The 24,853-nt window shown below is 41.9% G+C and overlaps 1 protein-coding gene across 4 annotated transcripts in view; it reads right to left on the reverse strand.

The window, feature by feature from the left end:
• Nucleotides 1–24,853, reverse strand: part of LOC100452562 (SUMO-interacting motif-containing protein 1) — a 94,748-nt gene that overhangs the window by 4,219 nt on the left and 65,676 nt on the right. For all 4 annotated transcript variants that reach the window (XM_024247022.3, XM_054546972.2, XM_054546973.2 and 1 more), the window contains 4 exons: nt 19,745–19,897; nt 17,412–17,540; nt 5,726–5,882; nt 5,277–5,361 (listed from right to left, as the gene is read on the reverse strand). In XM_024247022.3, the coding sequence (XP_024102790.2) occupies nt 5,277–5,361; nt 5,726–5,882; nt 17,412–17,540; nt 19,745–19,897 (524 nt within the window). The remainder of the gene's footprint in view (nt 1–5,276; nt 5,362–5,725; nt 5,883–17,411; nt 17,541–19,744; nt 19,898–24,853) is intronic.

The following is a 24,853-nucleotide window of genomic DNA, read 5'->3' on the forward strand; positions in this document are numbered from 1 at the left end:
CTTAAGGCATGTGCCGCTCTGAAAAATATAAAAATGATTTTGAAAGAAGTGGAAAAAAAGTTGACTGAATAGGGTGGGGCAGGGAAACTTAGAGGGCAAGCAAGAAGAATTCGGAGTTTATTAAATCATGCAGGGAAGTTAAAGAAGCAAATGTTAGCAGTGCCCATCTCAGCACTGTCTATGGGGGAGGAAACCCTGGCCAGTGGACTTCAGCCCTGCTGGTCTAGTCAGCAAGGCCTTGGATTTTATGCTTTGGTAGGGATGAGAGTTGTTATGTCAGAGGTTGCTGATTACTGTATGAGGACATTTAGCATTGAAAAGGGTTTGAGCCCTAATGCCTGGCTTAAGATATTTCAACTGATAGTATTGTTAGTAGTTTTGGATCAATACAAGAGTTAGCTATTATTTCTTCTCCATCACCATCATCATCATCATCATCATTGGAATCTCCTACCTAATATGTCAAACATCGTCATCATCATCATCATCATCATCATCATCATCCATCATCATCGGAATCTCCTACCTAATATGTCAAACATCGTCATCATTGTCATCATCATCATCATCATCATCATCATCATCATCATCGGAATCTCCTACCTAATATGTCAAACATTGTCATCATCGTCATCATCATCATCATCATCATCATCGGAATCTCCTACCTAATATGTCAAACATCATCGTCATCATCATCATCATCGTCATCATCATCATCATCATCATCATCATCATCATCATAGGAATCTCCTACCTAATATGTCAAACCTGAGCTCTTCATCTTCCTTGCACATCTTTCTCCATGTCAGTAATGGCAGAACCTTAGGAGTCACCCTTCAGACTCAGTCACTTAAGCCCTGTCAAAGTTATCTTCAAAGTGCTTCTGTCCCATCCACTGCCTTCTCCACTGTCCTTCTGTCCTTGCCACACCCTTGTCACCATTACCCCTCCCCTGACCCTCTGCCAAATGATTTGCTACACATCAGGTAGAGTGGCCTTTAAATTTGCAGATCTGATCATGACACTCCCTTACTTGGAACCAACCACTTTGATGGCTTCACTCTGTTCTTGGAACCAGCTGAATTTCCTTAGCATGGCCAAGATGGCCCTTCACAATCTCCCCCATGGACTACTCTAGTCTCATTTAGTGTTATTCTCCCTTACTCACTACATCCTTGCCCTGCTAGCTTGTTCTATGTTCCTTGGACTCACTAAGCATCTTTTTGCCTCAAGGCCCTTGGACATTCAGTTCCTTCTTTCTGGAAAACTCTTGTCTCCCCATTTGCCTGGCTAACACCATTACTTCATGTCTTTTATTTATTTATTTTTGAGATGGAGTCTTGCACTGCTGCCCAGGCTGGAGTGCAGTGGCACGATCTCAGCTCACTGCAACCTCTGCCTCCCGGGGTCAACGGATTCTCCTGTCTCAGCCTCCCAAGTAGCTGGGATTACAGGCACCCACCACCATGCCCGGCTAATTTTTGTATTTTTAGTAGAGATGGGGTTTTGCCATGTTGGGCAGGCTGGTCTTGAACTCCTGACCTCAGGTGATCCATTCACCTCAGCATCCCAAAGTGTTAGGATTACAGGGGTGAGCCCTCGCGCCCCACCTACTTAATGTCTTAGATGAGGTATCACTTCTTCAGGGAGGCCTTCCTGGGTCCCTCCAAAAATAGATTTTGTGCACTTATACTTCCTTCATAGCATTTACTTTATGTAACTATAGGTTACTTGTGTGATTATTCATTTAGGATCAATCTCTCCACTAAACAGTAAGCTCTGTGAGGGCAGAGCCTATGCTGGTCTTATTCATTAAGGTTTTCCCAGTGAGCACAGAGGACAGAGAGGACATTCAGTAGATATGTGTTGCCTGGATAAATATATGAATTGAACTGATCCTACCTGCTTCTGCTTTTCCCCGTCCGTGGACGGGGCTCCTTGCAGGGAGACCGTGTGTGTGACTGTCCTCAGAATGACTGTGACTGACTTCTGTAAGCTATGCTGGCCAGATGAGCAGGATTCAGGAAAAGCATGCATTTGTTCATTTAAATATTATATGTTCAAATCCCTAGAATTCATATTCATAAACTCCGTGACAGGCAGCACTTTGTAATTTTGCTGAGGCTGAAACTTGAGCCACACAGCTATGCAACTGGGGTGGGGGGGATTGATTCTCTCGGCCAAAGAACAAGAATATGAGCTCAACTGACAGCCCAGAATCCATGTCTCTGACAGACCTGTTTGAATCCTAGCTCTGCATTTGCTTTTCTCTCAGCCTTTGTTTTCCCATCTGTAACAGGGGGTGATACCTTCACAAGGTTTTTGGATTATATAAACCAGTGCAGGTGAATTTACCTAATCTCTTTTCCTTTCTTCCTCCATGCTGAGAGTTCCCCTAAACAAAAGGAAACCTTGGGCTCTCTAATCCCTTCCCTTCTTCTCCCACTCTTGCAGCTAGACAACTAGTGGAGCTAGACAACTCAGACTGATCTCAAAATACCCTCAACAACATCCACAGACCACTCACAGAAGGCAGAGATGACGAAGGGCCCTCACAGTAAGATGCTTACTGACTGACAAGGACGCTGACTATTGCAGGGTACCATTTGGCTGTGTTCTTTGCAGGACAATGTCTTCAAACTACTAGTGCTAATTTTCCTCCTTCCTAACTCTTGGACCCCAAAGAAGCTGGAACGAACATTTAAGGATAAAACAGCACTGCAACACACCCCATTTATTCTTGGTCAATATATACTCGTCTGAGGCCTTTCTCTCTCTTATCAAAACATAAAAAATATTCTGTAATAAAAGTAGATTCCGTTTCCACCTTAAGTCATTATTGCCCATGATAGGTGTATTCCCTGGGAATCAAAATAGAAAGGAACAAGAAATGTTAAAGGTGAACTTTAAAACAAGCTGTTTAATATTAACCTTTCTGGTAATCTCCAAAACAATTACATAAGCCTCACTGAGGCTAAGAACACATGGAACTTGCCTTTGGGTCTGTGTTCGGAGAAGGACATGCACCTTTCTTTGAGGGTGCTACAAATGCACAAACTGCACAACCACATATCATGCATGAACTGGACAACATACTCTTTTATTTATTTATTTTTTTTGAGACAGAGTCTCACTCTGTCGCCAGGGCTGGAGTGTAGTGGTGAGATCTTGGCTCACTGCAACCTCCGCCTCCTGGGTTCAAATGATTCTCCTGCCTCAGCCTCCTGAGTAGCTGGGATTACAAGACCCCGCCACTACGCCCAGCTAATTTTTTGTATTTTTAGTAGAGACGGGGTTTCATCATGTTGGTCAGGCTGGCCTCGAACTCCTGACCTTGTGATTCACCCGTCTCAGCCTCCCAAAGTGCTGGGATTACAGGCGTGAGCCACCATGGCTGGCCAACAATGTACTCTTGTGTTAGTTACAACAGTCTGAAACACAGAGAAGACCCTTAGCCTACCTCTGCCCACAGACACAGGAAGACAGATTCAATGAACATTGAACACATTACTTTTTTCACTCATTAATAATCCTTGCAAGTTACGTACTATCATCCCCATTCTATAGAAGGAAGAAACCGAGGCCTAGAGACATAGTTAGCTGCCCAACACAGAGTAAATGGTGAAGTACGGATTTAAACTCAGACTTTCTGTCTTAAATCCAGTACTTTTTTTTTTTTTTTTTTTAAAGTCTCTACAACAGCTTTCTCAATTCCTGGCCTGAGAGGGTCTGAGAGCTATCTTACTTTCCCAAGTGCCATTACTGCGTTAAAATAAACCTCAATATGATCATGGGCAGGTGCATTTCACTTGTATAATTTTTTCCCTCACTATTTGGGAATAAGTTGCAGACACTGTGCCCCTCTACCCCTCAATACTTCAGTATGGATTTCCTAAGGCCAAGGACGTTTACTATCATAATCCAGTATGATTATCAAAAATAGGGAATTTAACATGGACACAATACTGTTATCTAATCTATTAAAGTTTTACCAATTGTCCGAACAATGTACTACAGCCTTGCCCTGCTAGTTTGTTCTATGTTCCTTGGACTCACACTAAGCAACTTCTTGCCTCAAGGCTCTAGGACATGCTGTTCCTTCTTTCTGGAAAACTCATCTCCCCATTTATGACTTCTTTTCTCCTGTTCAGGATCCAGCCTAGGGTCATGCATTGTATGTAGTATTTATGTGCTTTAGTTTCTTTTAAATGTGGAAGAGTATCTCAGTCTGTCTTTGTTTTTAAAACACTGGCACTTTAAAAAAGTACAGGTCGGTTATTTTATAAAAGGTCACTCAATCTGGTTTTGTCTGAAGTGTCCTGGCCATTGGATCCAGGTCATGAACTTTTGGCAAGAACATTACATACATGATGAAGCATCCTTCTCCGTCAATCACATCCAGGAAGAATGCCAGGTTTCTCCCCTAGCAAGTTACTGTTTTTCCTCTAGTAATTAATAATTCATCAGTTCTTCAGTTTTCCCACAGGCCTCATTAATCCTTGGCTAATAAAATCATTCTCATTTGAAGCAGCTATTCCATCATTATCCTGGTCAACATTTACGGCTTCACCTGTGACCCGAGCAGCTCTGAAGAGCCACTTTCATAGATTTAGGGTACCTTACATCTTCTGCAAGATGTACATGTTCACCTTGCTCCTGATTTACTCTGTACTTACATTGTATTGACAGATGTTTACAATGTTTACAATGTCCACAGTCAGTGAGCAAAGATGCTGCAGTGACAGGCCAAGGGAGGATGCCAGGGGTCTTCAGGTCATTCCTGAGTCCTTCTCAGGTTCTGATGACTTCTTTTTTTCCCCCCCCTTGAGACAGGGTCTCACTCTGTTGCCCAGGCTAGAATGCAGTGGCATGATCTTGGCTCACTGCAACCTCTGCCTGCCGGGTTCAAACGATTCTCCTGCTTCAACCTCCTGAGTAGCTGGGAGTACAGGCATGTACCACCACGCCTGGCTAATTTTTGTATTTTTAGTAGAGACAGGGTTTCACTATGTTGGCCAGGCTGGAGGTTCTGATGACTTCTGCTTACCTACACAACCTTACAACTATGAGGACCACGTATTGTCAGCCATAACAAGAATATGTGAATTCTTTTCACAGTGGTGACTACGGCTATGTCATTTCTTATCCCTTATAATAAGTTACATACAACCAAGGAACAATGTCAACAAATTAGAATCTCCTGTGTAGTTATGATTAATACAAATGTCCATTGAGACCTCCCACAACTCCACTTGTGAACAAATGCTCCTTACCTCTTAAAACATGTTGATAACTGGACAACAGAAACTGCAGATGCTCAACCAATTCGTCCCAAGTCTGCCACTGGCTTTTATCTGACTGCAGAGATAGTAAAATGGATTGATAATAAATGCCTTCCCCAGTTAAAATTTTTTATTTTATTTTATTATTATTATACTTTAAGTTTTAGGGTACATGTGCACAATGTGCAGGTTTGTTACCTATGTATACATGTGCCATGTTGGTGTGCTGTACCCATTAACTCATCATTTAGCATTAGGTATACCTCCTAATGCTATCCCTCTCCCCTCCCCCCATCCAGTTAAAATTTTTGTACAGTTTTCAATTCACCTTTACAGAATGCTCAAACAGTTGTGTTTTAAGCTAAAATCCTATGGGAAGGGTTCGGGCCTAGAGCAAAGAAAGGTGTTCTAGGCCTGAAATTGGGCAGGAAAAAATGTACCTGACACTTGAGCAGTGATGTGGAATTATTCAGAAAGTAGAGGGCCTGGGCCAGAGACAGAGGCAGGCGGGTGGGTGTCTCGCAGCTGTGGAGGAATATGATTTCTAACACTTTGCAGCGCAGAAGGTGGCTTTCCATGGTAGTAAAGAACATTTCTCTGTGTAGAGAAGAGGAAGAGGGAGTTAATCATCACAACTATGCTTCAAAGAACATAAGCCACAATTCACCCTGAATGTACAACATTTGTCCTAAAAAAGACAGTTAAGAAGGAATACCATGGAGGCCCACAGAATCACAAAACCTGTGGACAGGGTAGAAATGAGTTTGCTGGATTAGCAACTGCTAGAATGAGGAAAAAGTCTTTCACATTTGACAAACACAAGTTTAGGACACATTAAAAATAATTACTACACATTGTAACTATGAAAATTAATCATGAGAATATTTCTGAATGCCTATGATGTGCCAAATACTATTTGGCACAACAAGGAATATTAAGATAAATAAAAGAAGGAATCACTCTCAAAAAGCTGACAGTTGAACAGGGGCAAGGGGAACGCAAAAGGAACTTAAAAAAGTGCAGGGCAAGTGTACTTGTATGCAAAGTGCTAGTGGTGCTCCAGAGATACAGAGGAGAGCACATTCAGGGACTGGAAGTGGCCTTCCTATGGAGGCAAAAGCACTGGTGAGAGTGGTCTAGGAGGGGCAAAAAAGGCTCAACGCAGGAGGTATTTCTCTTTCTTTCTCTTTCTTCCTAATCTCTCTCTCTCTCTCTCCCCTTCCCTGCCTCCCTCCCTCTCCCTCCCTTCATCCCTCACTCCACCCCCGCCTTTCTGACAGGTCTAACTCTGTCATCCAGGCTGGAGTGCAGTGGTGTGATCATCACACACTGCAGCCTCAATCTCTTGGACTCAAAGTGATCCTCTGACCTCAGCCTCCCAAGCAGCTGGAACTACAGGAGTGTGCCACTGGCCCTGGCTAATTATTATTTTTTTTTTGTAGAGATGGCGTCTCATTATGTTGTCAGGGCTGGCCTCAAACTCCTGGGCTCAAGCAATCTTCCCACCCTGGCCTCCCAAAGTGTTGGGATTACAGGCATGAGCCACTGTGCCTGGCCATAATAATTTTTTATTTGAAACTATTTTCTAATTTTTATGCCAGGGCTTGCTTTATAATCTGCGGATGGTAAACTTAGAGATCTACAAAGGACAAGGACATAAATTTCAATGTATTGAACACAGTAGGAACTGTAGGTAGAGTTACCTACAGCAATTCAAATTAAAAATTTAAAAACAAGGCTGGGCGCGGTGGCTCACGCCTGTAATCCTAGCACTTTGGGAGGCCGAGGCGGGTGGATTGCCTGAGCTCAGGGGTTCAAGACCAGCCTGGGCAACAACAGTGATACCCTCTCTCTACTAAAATACAAAAAATTAGCCAGGCATGGTGGCGTGCACCTGTAGTCCCAGCTACTTGGGAGGCTGAGGCAGGAGAATCGTTTGAACCTGGGAGGCAGAGGTTGCAGTGAGCCAAGACTGCACCACTGACTGCAATCCAGCCTGGGCAACACAGCAAGACACAATCTAAAAAAAAAAAAAAGATACAAAGAAAGGCCAATATCTAGATCCAGCCTCAACACAGTAACTGGTGTTGGACTTTCCTTTCTGTCATAATTAATGATAAAACCAGAGGAAATATATCAAACAACCATTTTCAGGCACTGGAGAAATTACTACAAAGGACTGTGATTCTTTTTTTTTTTGAGACAGAGTTTTGCTCTTTTGCCCAGGCTGGAGTGAAATGGCCTGATCTCAGCTCACTGCAACCTCCACCCCCACCCTCCAGGTTCAAGCAATTCTCCTACCTCAGCCTCCTGAGCAGCTGGGATTATAGGCACCCACCACCATGCCCAGCTAATTTTTGTATTTTTAGTAGAGACATGTTTCACCATGTTGGCCAGGCTGGTCTTGAACTCCTGACCTCAGGTGATCCACCCCCACTGCCTCCCAAAATGCTAGAATTATAGGCATGAGCCACTGTGCCCTGCAGGACTGTGATTCTTGAGAGAAGGGAAACAAAGGTGGTAAACTTCATCTACTCCAGATTTCTTGCTGGGGGCACTTCTAATGAAGGCAGAGGAAGATGTGGGTCCAAAATAGAAGAGAGTGGGCTTCTTGGGCAGACAAAACAGAGGCTGGAGTTTAGGACAGCTGAGGTGTCTAGAATTCGTGTCAGAGAATAGGGTGCTCAGGAAATGTGTGTAAGGGAACCTGTTGGCACATGTGTAGGGGGAAGCCCCAAAAACCTGGTGGAGAACAGCTACTGGGGGCCTGCAAGCTGGCTGGGAATTCTGGAGATCTCAGAGTGCTGAAAGATACTGCTGTTTCAAGGAGTCAGTGTGGAGAGATCTCACTGAATATCCTGGACATTCAGTTGAGATCCCAGAAAGATTAAGCCTCAAGAATGTAGCTCCTTAATAAAGGCTGCTGTAGAACCATCCTCACAAATTCTAGAAACAAGCCTCAACAGGAAAAAGCTAATCTGCCAGCAAACAGCAGATTGGGCACTGGGGGAATTAAAAAAAATGGATTTTAAAGACTATTGAGTGAGTGAGAGAGAGAGAGAGAAAACAAAATAAATGAAACTAAACAGCAATAGAAAAAACAGAGCCTCAGTGATCTGTGGAACAGATCTATATGTACACTTAGATTCCCAGAAGATAACAGAGGTTGGGGCAAAAAAAAAAAAATTAAAAATCTATATTTAGGCCAGGTGTGGTGGCACACGCCTGTAATCCCAGCACTTTGGGAGGCCAAGGTGGGGGAATCAACTGAGGTCAGGAGTTCAAGACCAGCCTGGCCAACACGGTGAAACCCCGTCTCTACTAAAAATACAAAAATTAGCTGGGTGTGGTGGTGCGCACCTGTCATCTCAGCTACTTGGGAGGGTGAGACAAGAGAATCACTTGAGCCTGGGAGGCAGAGGTTGCGGTGAGCTTAGATTGCACCACTGGACTCCAGTCTGGGCGACAGAGTGAGACCCTGTCTCAAACAAAACAAAACAAAACACCAAAAAAACCCCACAACCTGGATGAATCACCAGGGAATTATGCTGAGTGAAAAAAAGCCAGTCCCAAAAGGTTATACACCAAATGATTCCATTTATATCATTCTTTTTCTTTTTCTTTTTATGTTTGAGATGGAGTCTTGCTCCATCGCCCAGGCTGGAGTGCAGTGGTGCAATCTTGGCTCACTGCGACCTCTGCCTCCCATGTTCAAGTGATTCTCCTGCCTCAGCCTCCCAAGTAGCTGCGATTACAGGATGTGCGCCACGACGCCAGGCTAATTTTTGTATTTTTAGTAGAGATGGGGTTTTGCCGTGTTGGCCAGGCTGGTCTTGTACTCCTGACATTAAGTGATCTGCCCACCTTGGCCTCCCAAAGTGCTGGGATTATAGGCGTGAGCCATTGTGGCTGGGCCATTTATATCACATTCTTGAAATGACACAAATATAAAAAATGGAAAACAGATTAATGGTTGACAGGGGTTAAGAAAGGGGTTGGGATGGGAGGGAAGTGGGTGTGGCTATAAAAAGGCAAGAAGAGCAATCCTTGAAGTTATGGAAATGTTCTATATCTTGGCTTATGTCAATCACAATATCCTGGTTGTGATATTGTACTATAGTTTTGTAATATATTACCATTGGAGGAAATTGGGAAAAGATTATCTGGGTTGTCTCTGAACTCTTTAATAATTTTAATACTGAATAAAGTTTATATTTATTTTTATCCAATAATATGTAATATTGAATACAATATTTATCTAATACTATTTAATATTTAACATTCCTTAAAATTGCATGTGAATTTACAATTATGTCAAAATAAGATTTTAATCTAAAAATAAACTAAGGCCAGGCACGGTGGCTCACGCCTGTAATCCCAGCACTGTGGGAGGCTGAGGCAGGCAGACCACTTGAGGTTGGGAGTTCGAGACTAGCCTGACCAACATGGAGAAACCCCGTCTCTACTAAAAATGCAAAATTAGCCGGGTCTGGTAGTACACGCCTGTAATCCCAGCTACTTGGGAGGCTGAGACAGGAGAACCTCTTGAACCCGGGAGGTGGAGGTTGCGGTGAGCTGAGATCGTGCCATTGCACTCCAGCCTAGGCAACAAAAGCAAAACTCCGTCTCAAAAAACAAGCAAACAAACAAAAAAACAAAAAGATTTTAATCTAAAAAAGAGAACTAAAAGCCAACAGGAGAGATAAAATGGAATAATAGAAAATCTTCAATTAATCCAAAAGCCAGAAGAGGAGGAAAGAACAAACAGGAAACAAATAGTCAGATTACAGGTATAAAACCAATACTTCCATTAAAGAGCAGGAATTTTCAGCTGGCTAAAACAACAAATGCCAACTATATACTGTTTACAATAAACATAACCTTTTTTCTTATCTTTTTGTATTGACAATTTCAGACATACTGAATTGTAAGAATAATGCAAAGTTTTTGTTTTTTTTTTTTCAGACAATCTTGCTCTGTCGCCCAGGCTGGAGTGCAGTGGCACAATCTTGGCTCACTGCAGCCTCGGCCTCCTGGGTTCAAGCGATTCTCCTGCCTCAGCTTCCCGAGTAGCTGGGATTACAGGCGCCTGCCACCACACCTGGCTAATTTTTGTATTTTTAGTAGAGATGGGGTTTCACCATGTTGGCCAAGCTGGTCTTGAACCCCTGACCTCAGTTGATTTGCCCACCTTGGCCTCCCAAAGTGCTAGGATCACAGGCATGAGCTGCATCTGGCCTACCACATCTTCTTTATCCGTCTGTCTGTCTGTTTTTCTTTGAATTATCTGAGAGTAAGTTGCAGACATAGGGCTGGGTGCAGTGGCTCATGCCTGCAATCCCAGCACTTTGGGAGGCCAAGGTGGGCGGATCACTTGAGGACAGGAGTTCGAGACCAGCCTGGCCAACATGGTGAAACCCCTTCCCTACTAAAAATATAAAAATTAGCAGGGCATGGTGGGGGCACCTGTAATCCCAGCTACTTGGAAGGCTGAGGCAGGAGAATTGCTTTACATTGCTTTGTCTTTCATGATATTGACATTTTTTTTTTTTTTTAGACGGAGTCTCGCTCTGTCGCCCAGGCTGGAGTGCAGTGGTGCCATCTCGGCTCACTGCAAGCTCCGCCTCCTGGGTTCACGCCATTCTCCTGCCTCGGCCTCCCGAGTAGCTGGGACTACAGGGGCCTGCCACCATGCCTGGCTAATTTGTTGTATTTTTAGTAGAGACGGGGTTTCACCATGTTAGCCAGGATGGTATTGATCTCCTGACCTCGTGATCCGCCCACCTTGGCCTCCCAAAGTGGATACTGACATTTTTGAAAAGCACATGCCAGTTTTTTTCAAGGAACATCTCTCATTTGACATTAGGCTGATCTTTTCCCATGAATGGATGAAGGTTATACATTTTTGGCAGTACTGAAAAAATGGTGTTTTGTTGTTCTCAATGCCTTCTATAAAAAGGCACATGACATCAATTTATCCCAATTTGTGTGAACTTTGATCACTTGACTATGGTAGCGTCTCCACTGTAAAGTTGCTATTTTTCCCTTTGTAATAAATAAGTATCTTGTGGGAACATACTTAGAGACCATGCAAATATCCTGTTACTCCACAATCTTTCACCATGTTAGTATCCATTCGTGTCTGAATATTATGATGGTTGCCAAACAGTATTTCTGCCTAATTCATCATTTTTTCTAACATTATTAGTTGGCTTTTTACTGTAAGAAAGGGGGTCCCTTCTCTTTCTTCCTATCAGCACTGGAATCATAGATTCCCATTTTATTCAATAGATAATATTATTTTACTGTCAATATTCATTTTGGAGCTCAAATTATTCCAGATTTGGTCACTGAAAGCCCCTTTAAGCTGGCTCCTGTGTCTTTTGACATGTTCTGAATAGTCTTTGAATATTTCCTTACTTTGTGGCACAAGATGTTCTAGACTCATCTTGTACTTTACCTAACACAGTTCTGGAGCTAGTCATTTCTTAAGGAATTCTGGTTCCCTTCCTGTTTTTTTTGAGATGGAGACTTGCTCTGTTGCCTAGGCTGGAGTGGAGTGGTGCGATCTCAGCTCACTGCAACCTCCACCTCCTGGTTTCAAGCAATTCTCCTGCCTCAGCCTCCCAAGTAGCTAACAGGCGTATGCCACCACGCCCAGCTTATTTTTTTATTTTTAGTACAGACAGGGTTTCACCATGTTGGCCAGGCTGGTCTCAAACTCCTGACCTCAAGTGATCTGCCCACCTCGGCCTCCCAAAGTGCTGGGATTACAGGCGTGAGCCACCACACCTGGCCCTGGTTCCCTTTCATGTAAACTGGAATTTAAAAACAAAGATCTGGGTATGAGGTGTGCTCCACTGCTACTAAGATATAATTGCTTCTATGCTCTCTCAGTGGGCAGAGGTAGGAAACATATGTATGAATACACACATATGTATGTGTATATATAATATATGTAAATAAGCCCTCACACATCTACATCTATTCCTATCTCTATATTTATTAGAAACCACAAGTTCATATTGATATCTCCAATTCCAATCCAGCACCACAGGGTTCATTCTATCCTTTCCCCTTTTCATATGTGTAAATCTTTTCTCTGACAGTGAGAAACCTGGCTTTCAGTATTCACGATATATTTGTTTAATCCTAGAATGCACATAAAATAGTTTTTGAATTGTTTATCTATATCTCTGCGAAAAAGAAACCTACTAACTCGAGTTCAGTTCATTTTGTCTTTACCATTATGACATTTAGTCCAAATATTGTGTTTTAAGTTACTTTGACACAGACAGAGAACAGATTAGTGTTTGCCAGTAGCTGGGAGGATGGATGATTGTGGCTATAAAAGGGTAGCACAAGGAATCCTTGTGATGATGGAATAGCTATACATTTTTTTTTTTGAGAGGGAGTCTCGCTGTTTCGCCCAGGCCGGACTCTTTCGCCCAGGCTAGACTGCAGTGGCACTAACTCGTATCTCTGCTCACTGCAAGCTCCGCCTCCCGGGTTCACGCCGTTCTCCTGCCTCAGCCTCCCGAGTAGCTGGGACTACAGGCGCCTGCCACCGCGCCCAGCTAATTTTTTGTATTTTTAGAAGAGACGGGGTTTCACCGTGTTAGCCAGGATGAAGATCTCCTGACCTCGTGATCCGCCCGCCTCGGCCTCCCAAAGTGCTGGGATTACAGGTGTGAACCACCGCGCCCGGCCAGAACAGTTATACATCTTGACTGCGGTGATGGTCACAAAAATCTACACATGTAATAGAACTAAAAAGAGCTTCACACAAATGAGTGCATGAGAATGGGTAGGACTAAATAAAGTCTGGGATTGTACCAATGTAAATTTCCTATTTGTGATATTGTACTATAGTTATAGTTCCCCTTGTATCTGGGGGAAAACAGTGTAAAGGATACACAGTACTTCTAATAGGTTTTGCAATTTCCTGTGAATCTACAATTATTTAAAATAAAATAAAAATAAAAAGTTAAAAAAAGTTACCTGGGCCTGTCCCTCCACCCCTTCCATTTTTATTGATTAATTACCAACAGGATTTTGCTGTGTTGCCCAGGCCAGCCTCATACTCCTGTGCTCAAGTGATCCTCCTACCAGAGCCTCCTGAGTAGTTGGAACTGTAGGTGCATGCCACCATGCTAGCTCTCCTTTATTTTATTAAAATACAGTTAGGTTAACTTGCTTCTGTTTGTATTCCATTTTTGGCACCCCGTGAACTTGATTTTTTTTTTTGAGTATGTAAAACATTAAATTTACGCCCAGTGTTCCATTACTGGAACGCTAAACTTGTGAGTTATTTGTATCCTACTGCTGAAGGTCATTGCCAAGGTCTGATTTTTCACACAAAAAATGTTCAACCCCAGGCATAAATGGGTTAACATGACTCTAAAAAGTGTTTATAGCCACACAAAAAGGCATACTCACAGAAATGTTTACCACCACCACCACTGCCACCATTACCACCCAGCCCAGTACCTTTTCTCCCTTTTATCCCATTCCCACCCACTCTCTGTATGCAAGCAGTTGTATTAGTCTGTGGCTTACCTTAACTTTGTTTCTTTTTTAAACAAATGATCAGAATCATGTATAGTTTTAATTTATCATTTTTTACAAAAAGATATGTATATTTAATATAATACTCTTTCGTATTTTGCTTTTTAAACTTATTTTAGAATTCAGTTCATAGAAGGCCGGGCCTGGTGGCTCACGCCTGTAATCCCAGCATTTTGGGAGGCTGAGGTGGGCAGATCATCTGAGGTCAGGGGTTCGAGACCAGCCTGGCCAACTTATCTTTCTTTTAAATATGCATAAGGAAACATTATGGAAAACATTAAATGTTACAGGAAAATAAAATTACAGGTCAATATCCCTTGTAAACATTGATGCAAAAACCCTTAACAAAATATTAGCAACTTGAATCCATCAATATATAAGAAGGATAACATCACAACCAAGTAGGGTTTTTATTCCAGGAATGCAAGGTTGGTTTAATGTGAGTAAATTAATCAGTGTATTACACCACATCAACAGAATAAAGAAGAAAAACTATGATTATCTCAATAGATGGAGACAACATATTTGGCAAATTTCAATACTTATTCTTCATAAAAATAATAAACTAGAAATGGAAGGAAGCTCCCTCAATCTGACAAAGGGTATCTATGAAACATTTATAGCTAATGTCACACTTAATAGTCAAAAACTGAATGTTTTCACCCTAAGATCAGGAATGGGGCAATAACGTCTACTCTTACTGCTTCTCCAACATTTTTCTGGAGATACTAGCCTATACAATATGGCAAGAAAAAGCAAGCAAAAGGCATACACAGATTGGGAAGGATGTGTATTGTCTAAAAGTGTATTTTTAGACAACATGATTGTGTATGTAGAGAATCCTAAGGAAAACAAACAAAAATCCTACTAGAATAAGTTAATTTATTAAGGTTGCAGGGTTTCTATACACTACTAATGAGCAATTAGAAAATGATAGGTCAAGAAGATATATGCATTTGTCAAGACTCACTAGATGGTATGTATGCAAGTTAGTTTACATAATTTAATTGTATGTAAATTATACTTAATCTTTAGAAAATTAAAATAAATCAAGGTAAAGGTCAAGTAAAGTATCTTTTAGCATAATTTGGGTGAGTGGCCAATTTGCCCCTTCTGAGAGAATTTTAAAGTAGGGCCAGGTTTTGTATAAATCATGTTTGTCTGTTTTAATTCCTAATTTGTTTTTGTTACCCATTCCTTAGCTTTCCATTTGTTACCAGCATCTGGGCTTATATGAATGAATAGTAGAGGAGTTGGACCCAAATGAAATACGCCTGACAAAGTGTTAGAGCAAGCATGGTATTCATGTGCACTTTCTTCTGTCTGACCAGTACAAGATACTGCCTCCTTTGAATATTGAATTTGGGATTAAGCAGCCCTGGGTTTAAATTTGGATTCTCAACCTGATTAGCTACATAAACTTAGGCTAGTTAACTCCACCTCTTTGAATGCTTTTCTGATTCATTAAATAGAGATAACATTGCCAGGTGCGGTGGTTTACGCCTGTAATCCCAGCACTTTGGGAGACTGAGGTGGGCAGATCACCTGAGGTCAGGAGTTTGAGACCAGCCTGGCTAACATGGTGAAACCCCATCTCTACTAAAAATACACAAATTAGCTGGGTATAGGGGCATGCACCTGTAATCCCAGCCACTCGGGAGGCTAAGGCAGGAGAATCACTTGAACCCAGGAGGCAAAGATTGCAGAGAGCTGAGATCCCACCACTGTACTCCAGCCTGGGTGACAGAGTGAGACTCTGCCTCAAAATAAATAAATAAATAAACAGGGATAACATTATAAGAAAAATAAATAAGGCTGGGTGCGGTGGCTCATGCCTGTAATCCCAGAACTTTGGGAGGCTGAGGCAGGAGGATTGCTTGAGCCCAGGAGTTCAAAACTAGCATGGGCAACATAGCAAGACCCTGTTTCTAAATTATAAAGGAAAAGAAAAAGAAAAAAAAACAGAAAACAAATGAGATAATTAATGTGACAATGACTGGCACATTGTAGGGACTCAGTAAATGTCTTAATCTTACCAGAGTATTTTAATTAAGTCCTATTCCAGTACTATTTGGCATGACATTTTCTTGTAATAGAAGAAACTAGAGCTGCACAATAGTTGTCTTGGTTGTCAGCTGGGAGTTTAGGGATGGGGATGGGAAGCAGGCATGGAGCTGGTGGAGATGCACTGAAGACAAACATACACCATAATTTCCCCAAGGGTCACCACTACACAATGACTCTCTTATACTTATTTCCTATACCAGCAATTGTTCATGAATTCGTATTCATTCTAGTTTATTTTTCTTCCTCTGGATTTTAAAATTACTGGTTCAAGGAAGGAATCATTGTTTTTAGCCAAAAACCATTTCTTTATCCCTTCCTAATGAAATACTTCACTAATTCATGCTTAGAGAAACTGAATTCCTAATTCTTAATATCTGGGGTCATTCTATAGGTCCAACTCTTTTCATTCTTGTGTCACCTCTAGTTCCTCTAATATTGGATATATCTATTTCTTTCACCCACCAAGCCTTTAGTGAACACTTATGCCAGGCGTATGGATAAAGATCAGAGAAGAAGGCAGGGCTTAACAGTTAAATTTTTATTTATTTATTTATTTTATTTATTTATTTTTTGAGACGGAGTCTCACTCTGTCGCCCAGGCTGGAGTGCGGTGGCGCAATCTCGGCCCGGTGCAAGCTCCGCCTCCAGGGTTCACGGCATTCTCCTGCCTCAGCCTCCTGAATAGCTGGGACTACAGGCGCCTACCACCACACCCAGCTAATTTTTTTGTATTTTTAGTAGAGACGGGGTTTCATCGCATTAGCCAGGAAGGTCTCGATCTCCTGACCTCGTGATCCGCCCACCTCGGTCTCCCAAAGTGCTGGGATTACAGGTGTGAGCCACCATGGCCGGCCTTTATTTTTGTTTTTTTTGAGATGGAGTCTCACTCTGTCACCCAGGCTGGAGTGCAGTGGAGCAATCTCAGCTCACTGCAACCTCCACCTCCTGGTTCAAGCGATTTTCGTGTCTCAGCCTCCTGAGTAGCTGAGATTATAGGTGTGCACCACCATGCCCAACTAATTTTCGTATTTTTAGTAGAGACAGGGTTTCACCATGTTGGCCAAGGCTGGTCTTGAACTCCTGACCTCAGGTGATCTGCTCGCCTAGTCCTAGTCCTCCCAAAGTGCTGGGATTACAGGTGTGAGTCACTGCACCCAGCCTTAACAGCTAAATATTGAAAGAAGAGTAAAATTGTTAGGCAAATTGATAAGGTTAGAAAATTTAGGCTCCATTTAGGGTGCTGTGCCTCTTCCCAAGAAATTATATCTCAGTTGTAAATAATAATAATTACTTGAGAACTTCCTTTCCAAAAGTCAAAGACGTAAGAATAATCCTTCTACTATTTTCTTCCTATCTTAATTAGTTTGGAATTTTCTCTTGTAAAATTCTGTTCCTGACAGGTAGCATAGATAGAAAAGTTAATTTAATAAAAATGATTTCCAAGAGGTTTTTTTTTAAGTAACTACTCTCCCCAACAAAACTACGACTCACCTCTGGCTCCTCTCAGGAATGTCCAGCACATACCCAAACATCATCTCGGCAATTTTATTGGAGCTGCAGGTGGGGGTCCTGTCCACCTCTACGGCTATGGAGAGCATCCTCTGAAGCTGGCACGCAATCCTGAGTCCAGAACATAGGACACAGATGAGTGTGAGGGTCTGGCAAGGAGCCATTGTGTGGCTGGGAGGAGGTCCCCACCAGTGTACATCGAGAGTAGAGACAACTCAAGGATCTTATAAAGCACACACAAGGTCAGGGAGAACTACTCAAACCATCAGCATGCTTTTATTTAGCAATTTCACCTACCTGAATCCCTTCTGCCAGAACATACTATCTGAACCTCTCAGAACCTGGGGTTGAGCTGTAAAAGCAAGCTGCTTTTAAATTCAAAAATAGAACCACACAACCTTAAGGATCTAGAGAACTATAAGGATCATCTAATCCATAACTTCCCTATTTTGCAGATGAAGAAACAGGTCCAGAGTGACTTAAAATGATTTAAATTTCTTTGATACAGGAGAAAATATGTATTTGCCATACAGTTTTCTCCTGTTACTATTTCCTTTACAATAGTTTCTTACTAAGTTCAGTCTCAGAACCTCCCCTGGTGGAACCTGACCTTTTCTCCCATTAGATCTAACTGTGGGAAAGAGCCAGCCTGATGTGGCACTGGGAGTCGGGGCAACCTCTCAGAAAGGTGAGCCTGGCCTGATATCAACCTTTTCTAACACGTGTTATTTTTTTTTTTTATTTTTATTTTTTGAGATGGAGTCTAGCTCTGTCGCCCAAGCTGGAGTGCAGCGGCGCGATCTCGGCTCACTGCAAGCTCCGCCTCCCAGGTTCACGCCATTCTCCTGCCTCAGCCTCCTGAGTAGCTGGGACTACAGGTGCCCGCCACCATGCCGGGCTATTTTTTTGTATTTTTCTAGTAGAGACGGGGTTTCACCATGTTAGCCAGGATGGTCTCCATCTCCTGACCTCATGATCCGCCCACCTTGGCCTCCCAAAGTGCTGGGATTACAGGCGTGAGCCACCGCGCCCGGCAACATGTGTTATCTGTGACGGAAGAAAGGCTTTACTTTAAGAAAATCTGCAGCTAGTAACACAACAGGTGGGCCAGACCAGGAGCTCTGGCCTCAGATTCTGTCTCTACAATGATAAGCTGTTCAACCTTCGACAAGTTACTAAACTGCCCTGAGTCCAAGTGTTCTCATCTATAAAAAGGGTGAGCAATAATATCTATTTTGTAAAGTTGTGAGTGCTATATAATATATCTCACAGACAGGGACTCTCTAGTGATAAGTGGTAGCAACCTATTATTGTTGTTAAGATCATAACAAAATTGACTTTTAGGGGACCCTATTGTTATTTCTACTAACATGTATTTATAAACTTTATTATGATGATTGTTATATGATATTAGCTTCCATTGAAGGAACAGTGTCCATCTCCCTCTTGGGTCTGTATGTGGCCCATGTGGCAGAATGCCACTTTAGGGCCTTCCTCAATCTGTCCAAATGCTTCATTGTTCCAAAACATTCCCCTTTAGATATAAAATTTTTTCCTAAATTAGTTATAATTATTTATAATTTAGGAAACAATTTAAACTTGTAGGCCTTCCATAAAAATCAGGTTGGTGCAACCGGATTATAACATAACATTGTGAATTCAGACACAAATGTTACATTTGAAATGCCCAGTGTGACTGGCTTTTAACAATATGATTGACATGGAATACTGGCTTATTTGTGCAAGGGTAGCCCCAGCCCCTAATATCCCGGCATCTCTCAAAAAATGCCAAGGCCACTCTCAACTCCAGAAAAGAAATGCCATGAATTTCTTTCCAGTGCAGTCTGCGGTGATGAGACCTGCCTTGGTGTGTTGGAACCTGCAGGCTGAACTGCTATTTTTCTCCTGGGACCTGGGGAGAGAAACCCAGGACCTTGAGGACTCGAGGTTAACAAAACTCACACTACACACCACTCCTTCTCTATGGCAATGGATATCTGAAGTGATGAGGAGCTGTAACCCTTTACTGTCTCCTGAAATGCAGGAAGTGAAGGGCAGTGTCCTCTAGCATTTGTTTTGCATCTGCGTTGTGACTTCGTATTCACTTTGTGAAGTCCTATTCATTCTAGGGGTGAAAGCACCTGGTTTTGTTCTACCTTTGAAATTAGAAATTTAGCCTTTAGTTAAACTAAGTCTTGAATAAGCATCACCCTATGTTCTAAGATCTTGTTAATTTGGGGGAAGCTGCTCTTAGGGATTGGTGTTGTTCTCTCTAAAACACTAAACCCCAAGAAAGATAACTGCCTGCCCCTTACAGCTGATTGGTGTTCTTTGTCAGGTTGGGCTGGGAAGAAGGGTGGCTACTGCCAGCCTTCAAGATTCCTGTTCCTGAAGACGTTTGATTTCCATTTGGGGGCTGAGTCAATCCATCTTCAGTTACTGCTTTGACCAGCCACTTGATAACATCCCTGTAATGGAAAAAAGAAAGAAAAGGTTTATTCTTTCTTTTCCTGTGCAGAAAAAAAAGAAAGAAAGAAAGAAAAGGTTTCAATGTCTGTTGTATTTATGGTGCTCAGAACTACAGCCTTAACCTGGGCCCCCAGATCCCTGGATTTCCCTATAGGCAACAAAAGGGCCCTTCGGCTATTGTCAGTAATTAAACAAGTCTAATAAAAACATCACATTTAACTGCAGTAAGGCTGTAAAAGTCAACTAAAGGCCAGGCATGGTGGCTGACGCTTGTAATCCCAGCACTTTGGGAGGCTGAGGTGGGAGGATCTTTTGAGACCAGGAGTTTGAGACCAGCCTGAGCAACACAGCAAGAACCCATCTCTACAAAAAAAAAAAAAAAAAAAAAAAAAGCTAACTAAAATACCAACATTTTTCTTTGAGTTGTAAGTATTCAAAAGTAACTTCAGGGTAAAATAGTACTATCTGTGCCTTCCTGAGCAGGAACATTCCTAAACCAAGTGGAAAGTTAGACTGGGTGGCCACAGAAGTCCTTGCCAGCTCTATATTATTGTCACCTATTAATGTTAACAACTAAGGTTTAGAGTGTGTGCAGTGGAATCATACTTTATACAGGGATGAGGCTCTACAAGTTAATAAGGTAAAAACATCTCATATAGTCAAAACTACTTTTAATGATTACTTAGGTAACCTAGGTAAAAATAGTAGATTGAATATACACACCTAATTTTGTTTCCTCCTAAAACCCCACTAATATTATAATAAATAACTTTTGAAAAATATCCACAAGGAAGAAGAGAAGAGGAGAGAAGATGAATAGCAGTGAGTTTTTTTTTTTTTTTTTTTTTAGACGGAGTCTCGCCCTGTCGCCAGGCTGGAGTGCAGTGGTGCAATCTCGGCTCACTGCAAGCTCCGCCTCCCGGGTGATAGCAGTGAAATTTTGAAAGGTGGAAGGCAAATGAAGGATATGAATATGAATATGAATATCAATATGAATAACTACAGTGACAGGCAACAATATGGACAAATCTTGGTACTATAAAATAGTAAGTGAAAAATAAAATTCTCAATAGATTACATACAGCATGATACCTTTTAATATAGAGCTAAAGGAACTAAAGTAAAAAAATATATTTTATAGGAATACATGTATATGCAATAAAACTACATAGAAAGAAAAGAAATGAAATAATGACCATGCAGAATGATGATCACCTGGGTGCAAGGTGGGTGATGAGGGGTGTAGAGATGGGTTCTGGCTATGTTGCTCAGGCTGATGGATGAGGGGTGAGGTAACCGTCAAGGGCTTAGTCTTTGATTTGGGAGTAGGTTGAGAGATGCTGATTACAAAATTAAAAGCAACCAATTAACTGAGCAAATAAAGCCACTGTGCCATGTTTTAAGATGATGTTTAATCCAAGCCTATGAATTAGGCAAAGGAATACATTTTAATCGACTTAGTGGAATTGAGAAAGCTGAATCCTAAGCCAGCAGCAGAGAAGAGCTATCCTATTTAATCCTATTTACTTAAAAAAAAAAAAAAACTTCAATAAGTTCTGCAAGTGGTAGCACCAGGTTTCTCTGAAGTGATGGTGAAAGAGGGGTAAATTGAAATATGTAGGAGGTGGCCAGGCATGGTGGCTCACTCTTGTAATCCCAGCACTTTGGGAAGCTGCGGTGGGCAAATGGCTTGAGTCCAAGAGTTTGAGACTAGCCTGGGCAAAATGGTGAAAACCTGTTTCTACTAAAAATATTAAAAATTAGCAGGGCGTGGTGGCACGTGCTAGTAGTCCTAGCTACCCAAGAGGCTGAGGTGGGAGGATCACCTGACCCCAGGGAGGTCAAAGCTGCAGTGAGCTGTGATCGGGCTGCTGCACTCCAGCCTTGGGCAACCACAGTGAGACTTCGCCTCAAAAAAAAAAAATAAATAAAAATAAAAAATAAATAAATAAAATAGGATGGCTTGAAAGCTGTTTAAGAAGTTTTTAGACCTCTAGAACTTCCCCAATCCTGCAGACTACAAGTTAACTTTGTGGAGAGGTAAAACAGATGATCTCTGGACTGGGATACCAGGCACGGCTTGGAAGCAGACACTGAAGCAAACACTGAAGCAAATGCGGCACTCAATGAACACAGGCATGCTGAATGCAGAGACCCTTGCCATCTTCTCACACATGTCTTCCAAAACCTTGGCATCCTGTCTTTATCCTTCATGTAAGAGGCTGGATGTCTTCTCTGTAAAACCGAACCAGCCCAAGAGGAAAGACCTCGACTCAAGAAATTTTCTTAGAAATGAGAAATCAGCTCCACCTAGAGGGAAGTGCAGAAATGACAAGTCCTCTCGTGTCTTCAGAGCTTCCATTAGCTTTTGAGTCTCGCACCTTTAAATATGGATAGACTATAGACTACCAAGGTTTACCAGACATCTATGGAAAGCTTTTAACATAAAGAGATAGAGACCGAAATAGCCTCTCCTACCTCCCAAAAAAGCAACTTGGAGAAAACAGACATTATGTAGAAGAGAAACAGTATAAACAAAAATGAAAATTCTGATTAGCAAAATCAAAGATATGAGATGACATGGATCCAGGAAAGAAGAAAATAAGAATACAGTTTATATTATTTTTTTTTTTTGCAGAGTCAGGGTCTTGCTATGTTGCCCAGGTTGGTCTTGAACTCCTGGCCTCAAGCTATCTTTCCACTTTGGCCCCTGAAAGTGCTAGGATTACAGGCCTGAGCCACTGTGCCCAGCCTATTATTATTATTTTTTAGAGATAAGGGCTTGCTCTGTTGTCCAGGCAGGAGTGCAGTGGTGCCATCATAGCTCACTGAACTCCTGAGCTCAAGCAATCCTCCTGCCTCAGCCTCTCCAGTAGCTGGGACTACAGGCACATGCCACCATACCTGGCTTATTTATTAATTTTAATAAGGAAGACACAGAGAAAAAATAAAAGAGCTCTTGGAAATTAGAAAGATAATTACAAAAGTGAAAAATCCTGTTTATTAGAAATGAAGGACATTTTTCCAGACTGAAATGGCCCACTGAATGCCCAACCCAATGGATGAATATAAACCTAGGATAGGCACATTTGGCAAAAAGAGAACTTTACAAACTTCCAGAGGGAAAAACCAGGGCACATACAAAGAATCAGTAATCGAAATAACTTATGACTTCTTTTTTTTCCCCTGAGACAGGGTCTTCTTGCTCTCACACCCAGGCTGGAGTGCAGTGGCATGATCTCAGCTCAGTGCAACCTCTGCCACCCAGGCTCAAGTGATCCTCCTATCTCAGCCTTCCGCGTAGCTGGGACCACAGGTGTGCGCCACTACACTCAGCTAGTTTTTTGTAGTTTTGGTAGAGATGGGGTTTTGCCATGTTGCCCAGGCTGGTCTTGAACACCTGAGCTCAAAGTGATCCACCCACCTTGGCCTCCCAAAGTGCTGGGACTACAGGTGTGAGCCACCACATCCGGCTACTTATCATTTCTTAACAGCAATTCTGGAAGCTAGAAGACAATGAAAGATTTCCTTTGATGTTCTGTAGAAAAGTTATTTCTAAGCAAATCATCTATCCTCAGTCTAATTATCAATCAATGTATGAGAAGATAAAGACATTTGCAGACAAACAAGATCTCAGAAACTTTACTTCGCATACACCTTTCTTAGAAAGCTGCTAGGAATGGATTCCTTAAATGAAGGTACGGGCCATGAAAGAGAAAAGACAGGACAAACAAACAAGTCATCCAGTCTTGAAAAGCATTAAAGAGGACTCTCAAATTTACGATGAAGACTGGAAAAGAGGACGAGTGATCTAGATTGAAGGAGATCAAAACATTCTGCCTCAGATTTTTGAGAAGAAACTAGTAGGACAATCCAGTGTGAATATCTTGAGGGGATACTGAGACCAACTGAGGCAAGAAAATAGGATCTGGATGCAGGGAACCTAAGGCCAATTCATGTTGAATTCCTCTAACTAAATCAAAAGGAAAACCCCAATTTTCCACGCCCAAGTAACAAAAGGACCAGAGGCTTCTCCCTTTGCAACCCTGCCCTGCTCCCTGCTTTTTCTGCATGGCAGATGAAAAATTGAAAGTACCTCTGACTGGTCCCCTCCCACAACCAATCAGGCTGGTCATGGGCCAAGTCTTCATTTGCATAGGAGTATAACTTTGTAACTTCACTTCAGCCTCTGATTTTTCCCCTCCCACAACTAATCAAACTGATGGTGGGCCATTACTTCATTTACATAGGGTGTACATCAAGTACAATGAGAAACCTCTAGAAGGTATTTAAACCCCAGAAAATTCTGTAACCAGGCTCTTGAGTTGCTTGCTTGGGCCTGCTCCCACCCTGTGGAGTGTGCCTTCATTTTCAACAAATCTCTGCTTTTGTTGCTTCATTTTTCCTTGCTTTGTTTGTACATTTTGTCCAGTTCTTTGTTCAAGATGCCAAGAACCTAGACACCCTCCACCGGTAACACAACTAGGAGAGAATTTGGGGTTGAATTCTGATATGTACAAGGAAAGCAAGAAACTTAAAAATAGGATAATTATTAACCTTAGGGAAAACAAAAAGATATGAATGAAAGGAAAAGCAATCACGGTTTAGTACTTAGTAAAATTCTGACTAGCATACATAGTCATAGTAATAGAAACATTGAACACTGATATAAAAATTATAATATATTAATGATATAGGGGCTGGCAAATATGTGTGTGATGGGGAATGTGGGGAGGAAAAAGAGCAAACTCCCTACCTTTCATGTGAGAAGTCAACAGATAATGGCTAACAATGAAAAATCAAGAAGCAGCACTGCAAGCATGTTATTTTGCCATATGGGGGTAAATATTAAAAAAATCAATTAAAGAGAAACAGAAATGCAGGTGAGGGGACCTGGAGACAAGTATATTTCTGAAGTCTTGTAGAAACTAGTCTACTCTTTGTATGCATACTTC

This window comes from Pongo abelii, chromosome 4 (assembly GCF_028885655.2).
Source record: "Pongo abelii isolate AG06213 chromosome 4, NHGRI_mPonAbe1-v2.0_pri, whole genome shotgun sequence".
Taxonomy (NCBI): domain Eukaryota; kingdom Metazoa; phylum Chordata; class Mammalia; order Primates; family Hominidae; genus Pongo; species Pongo abelii.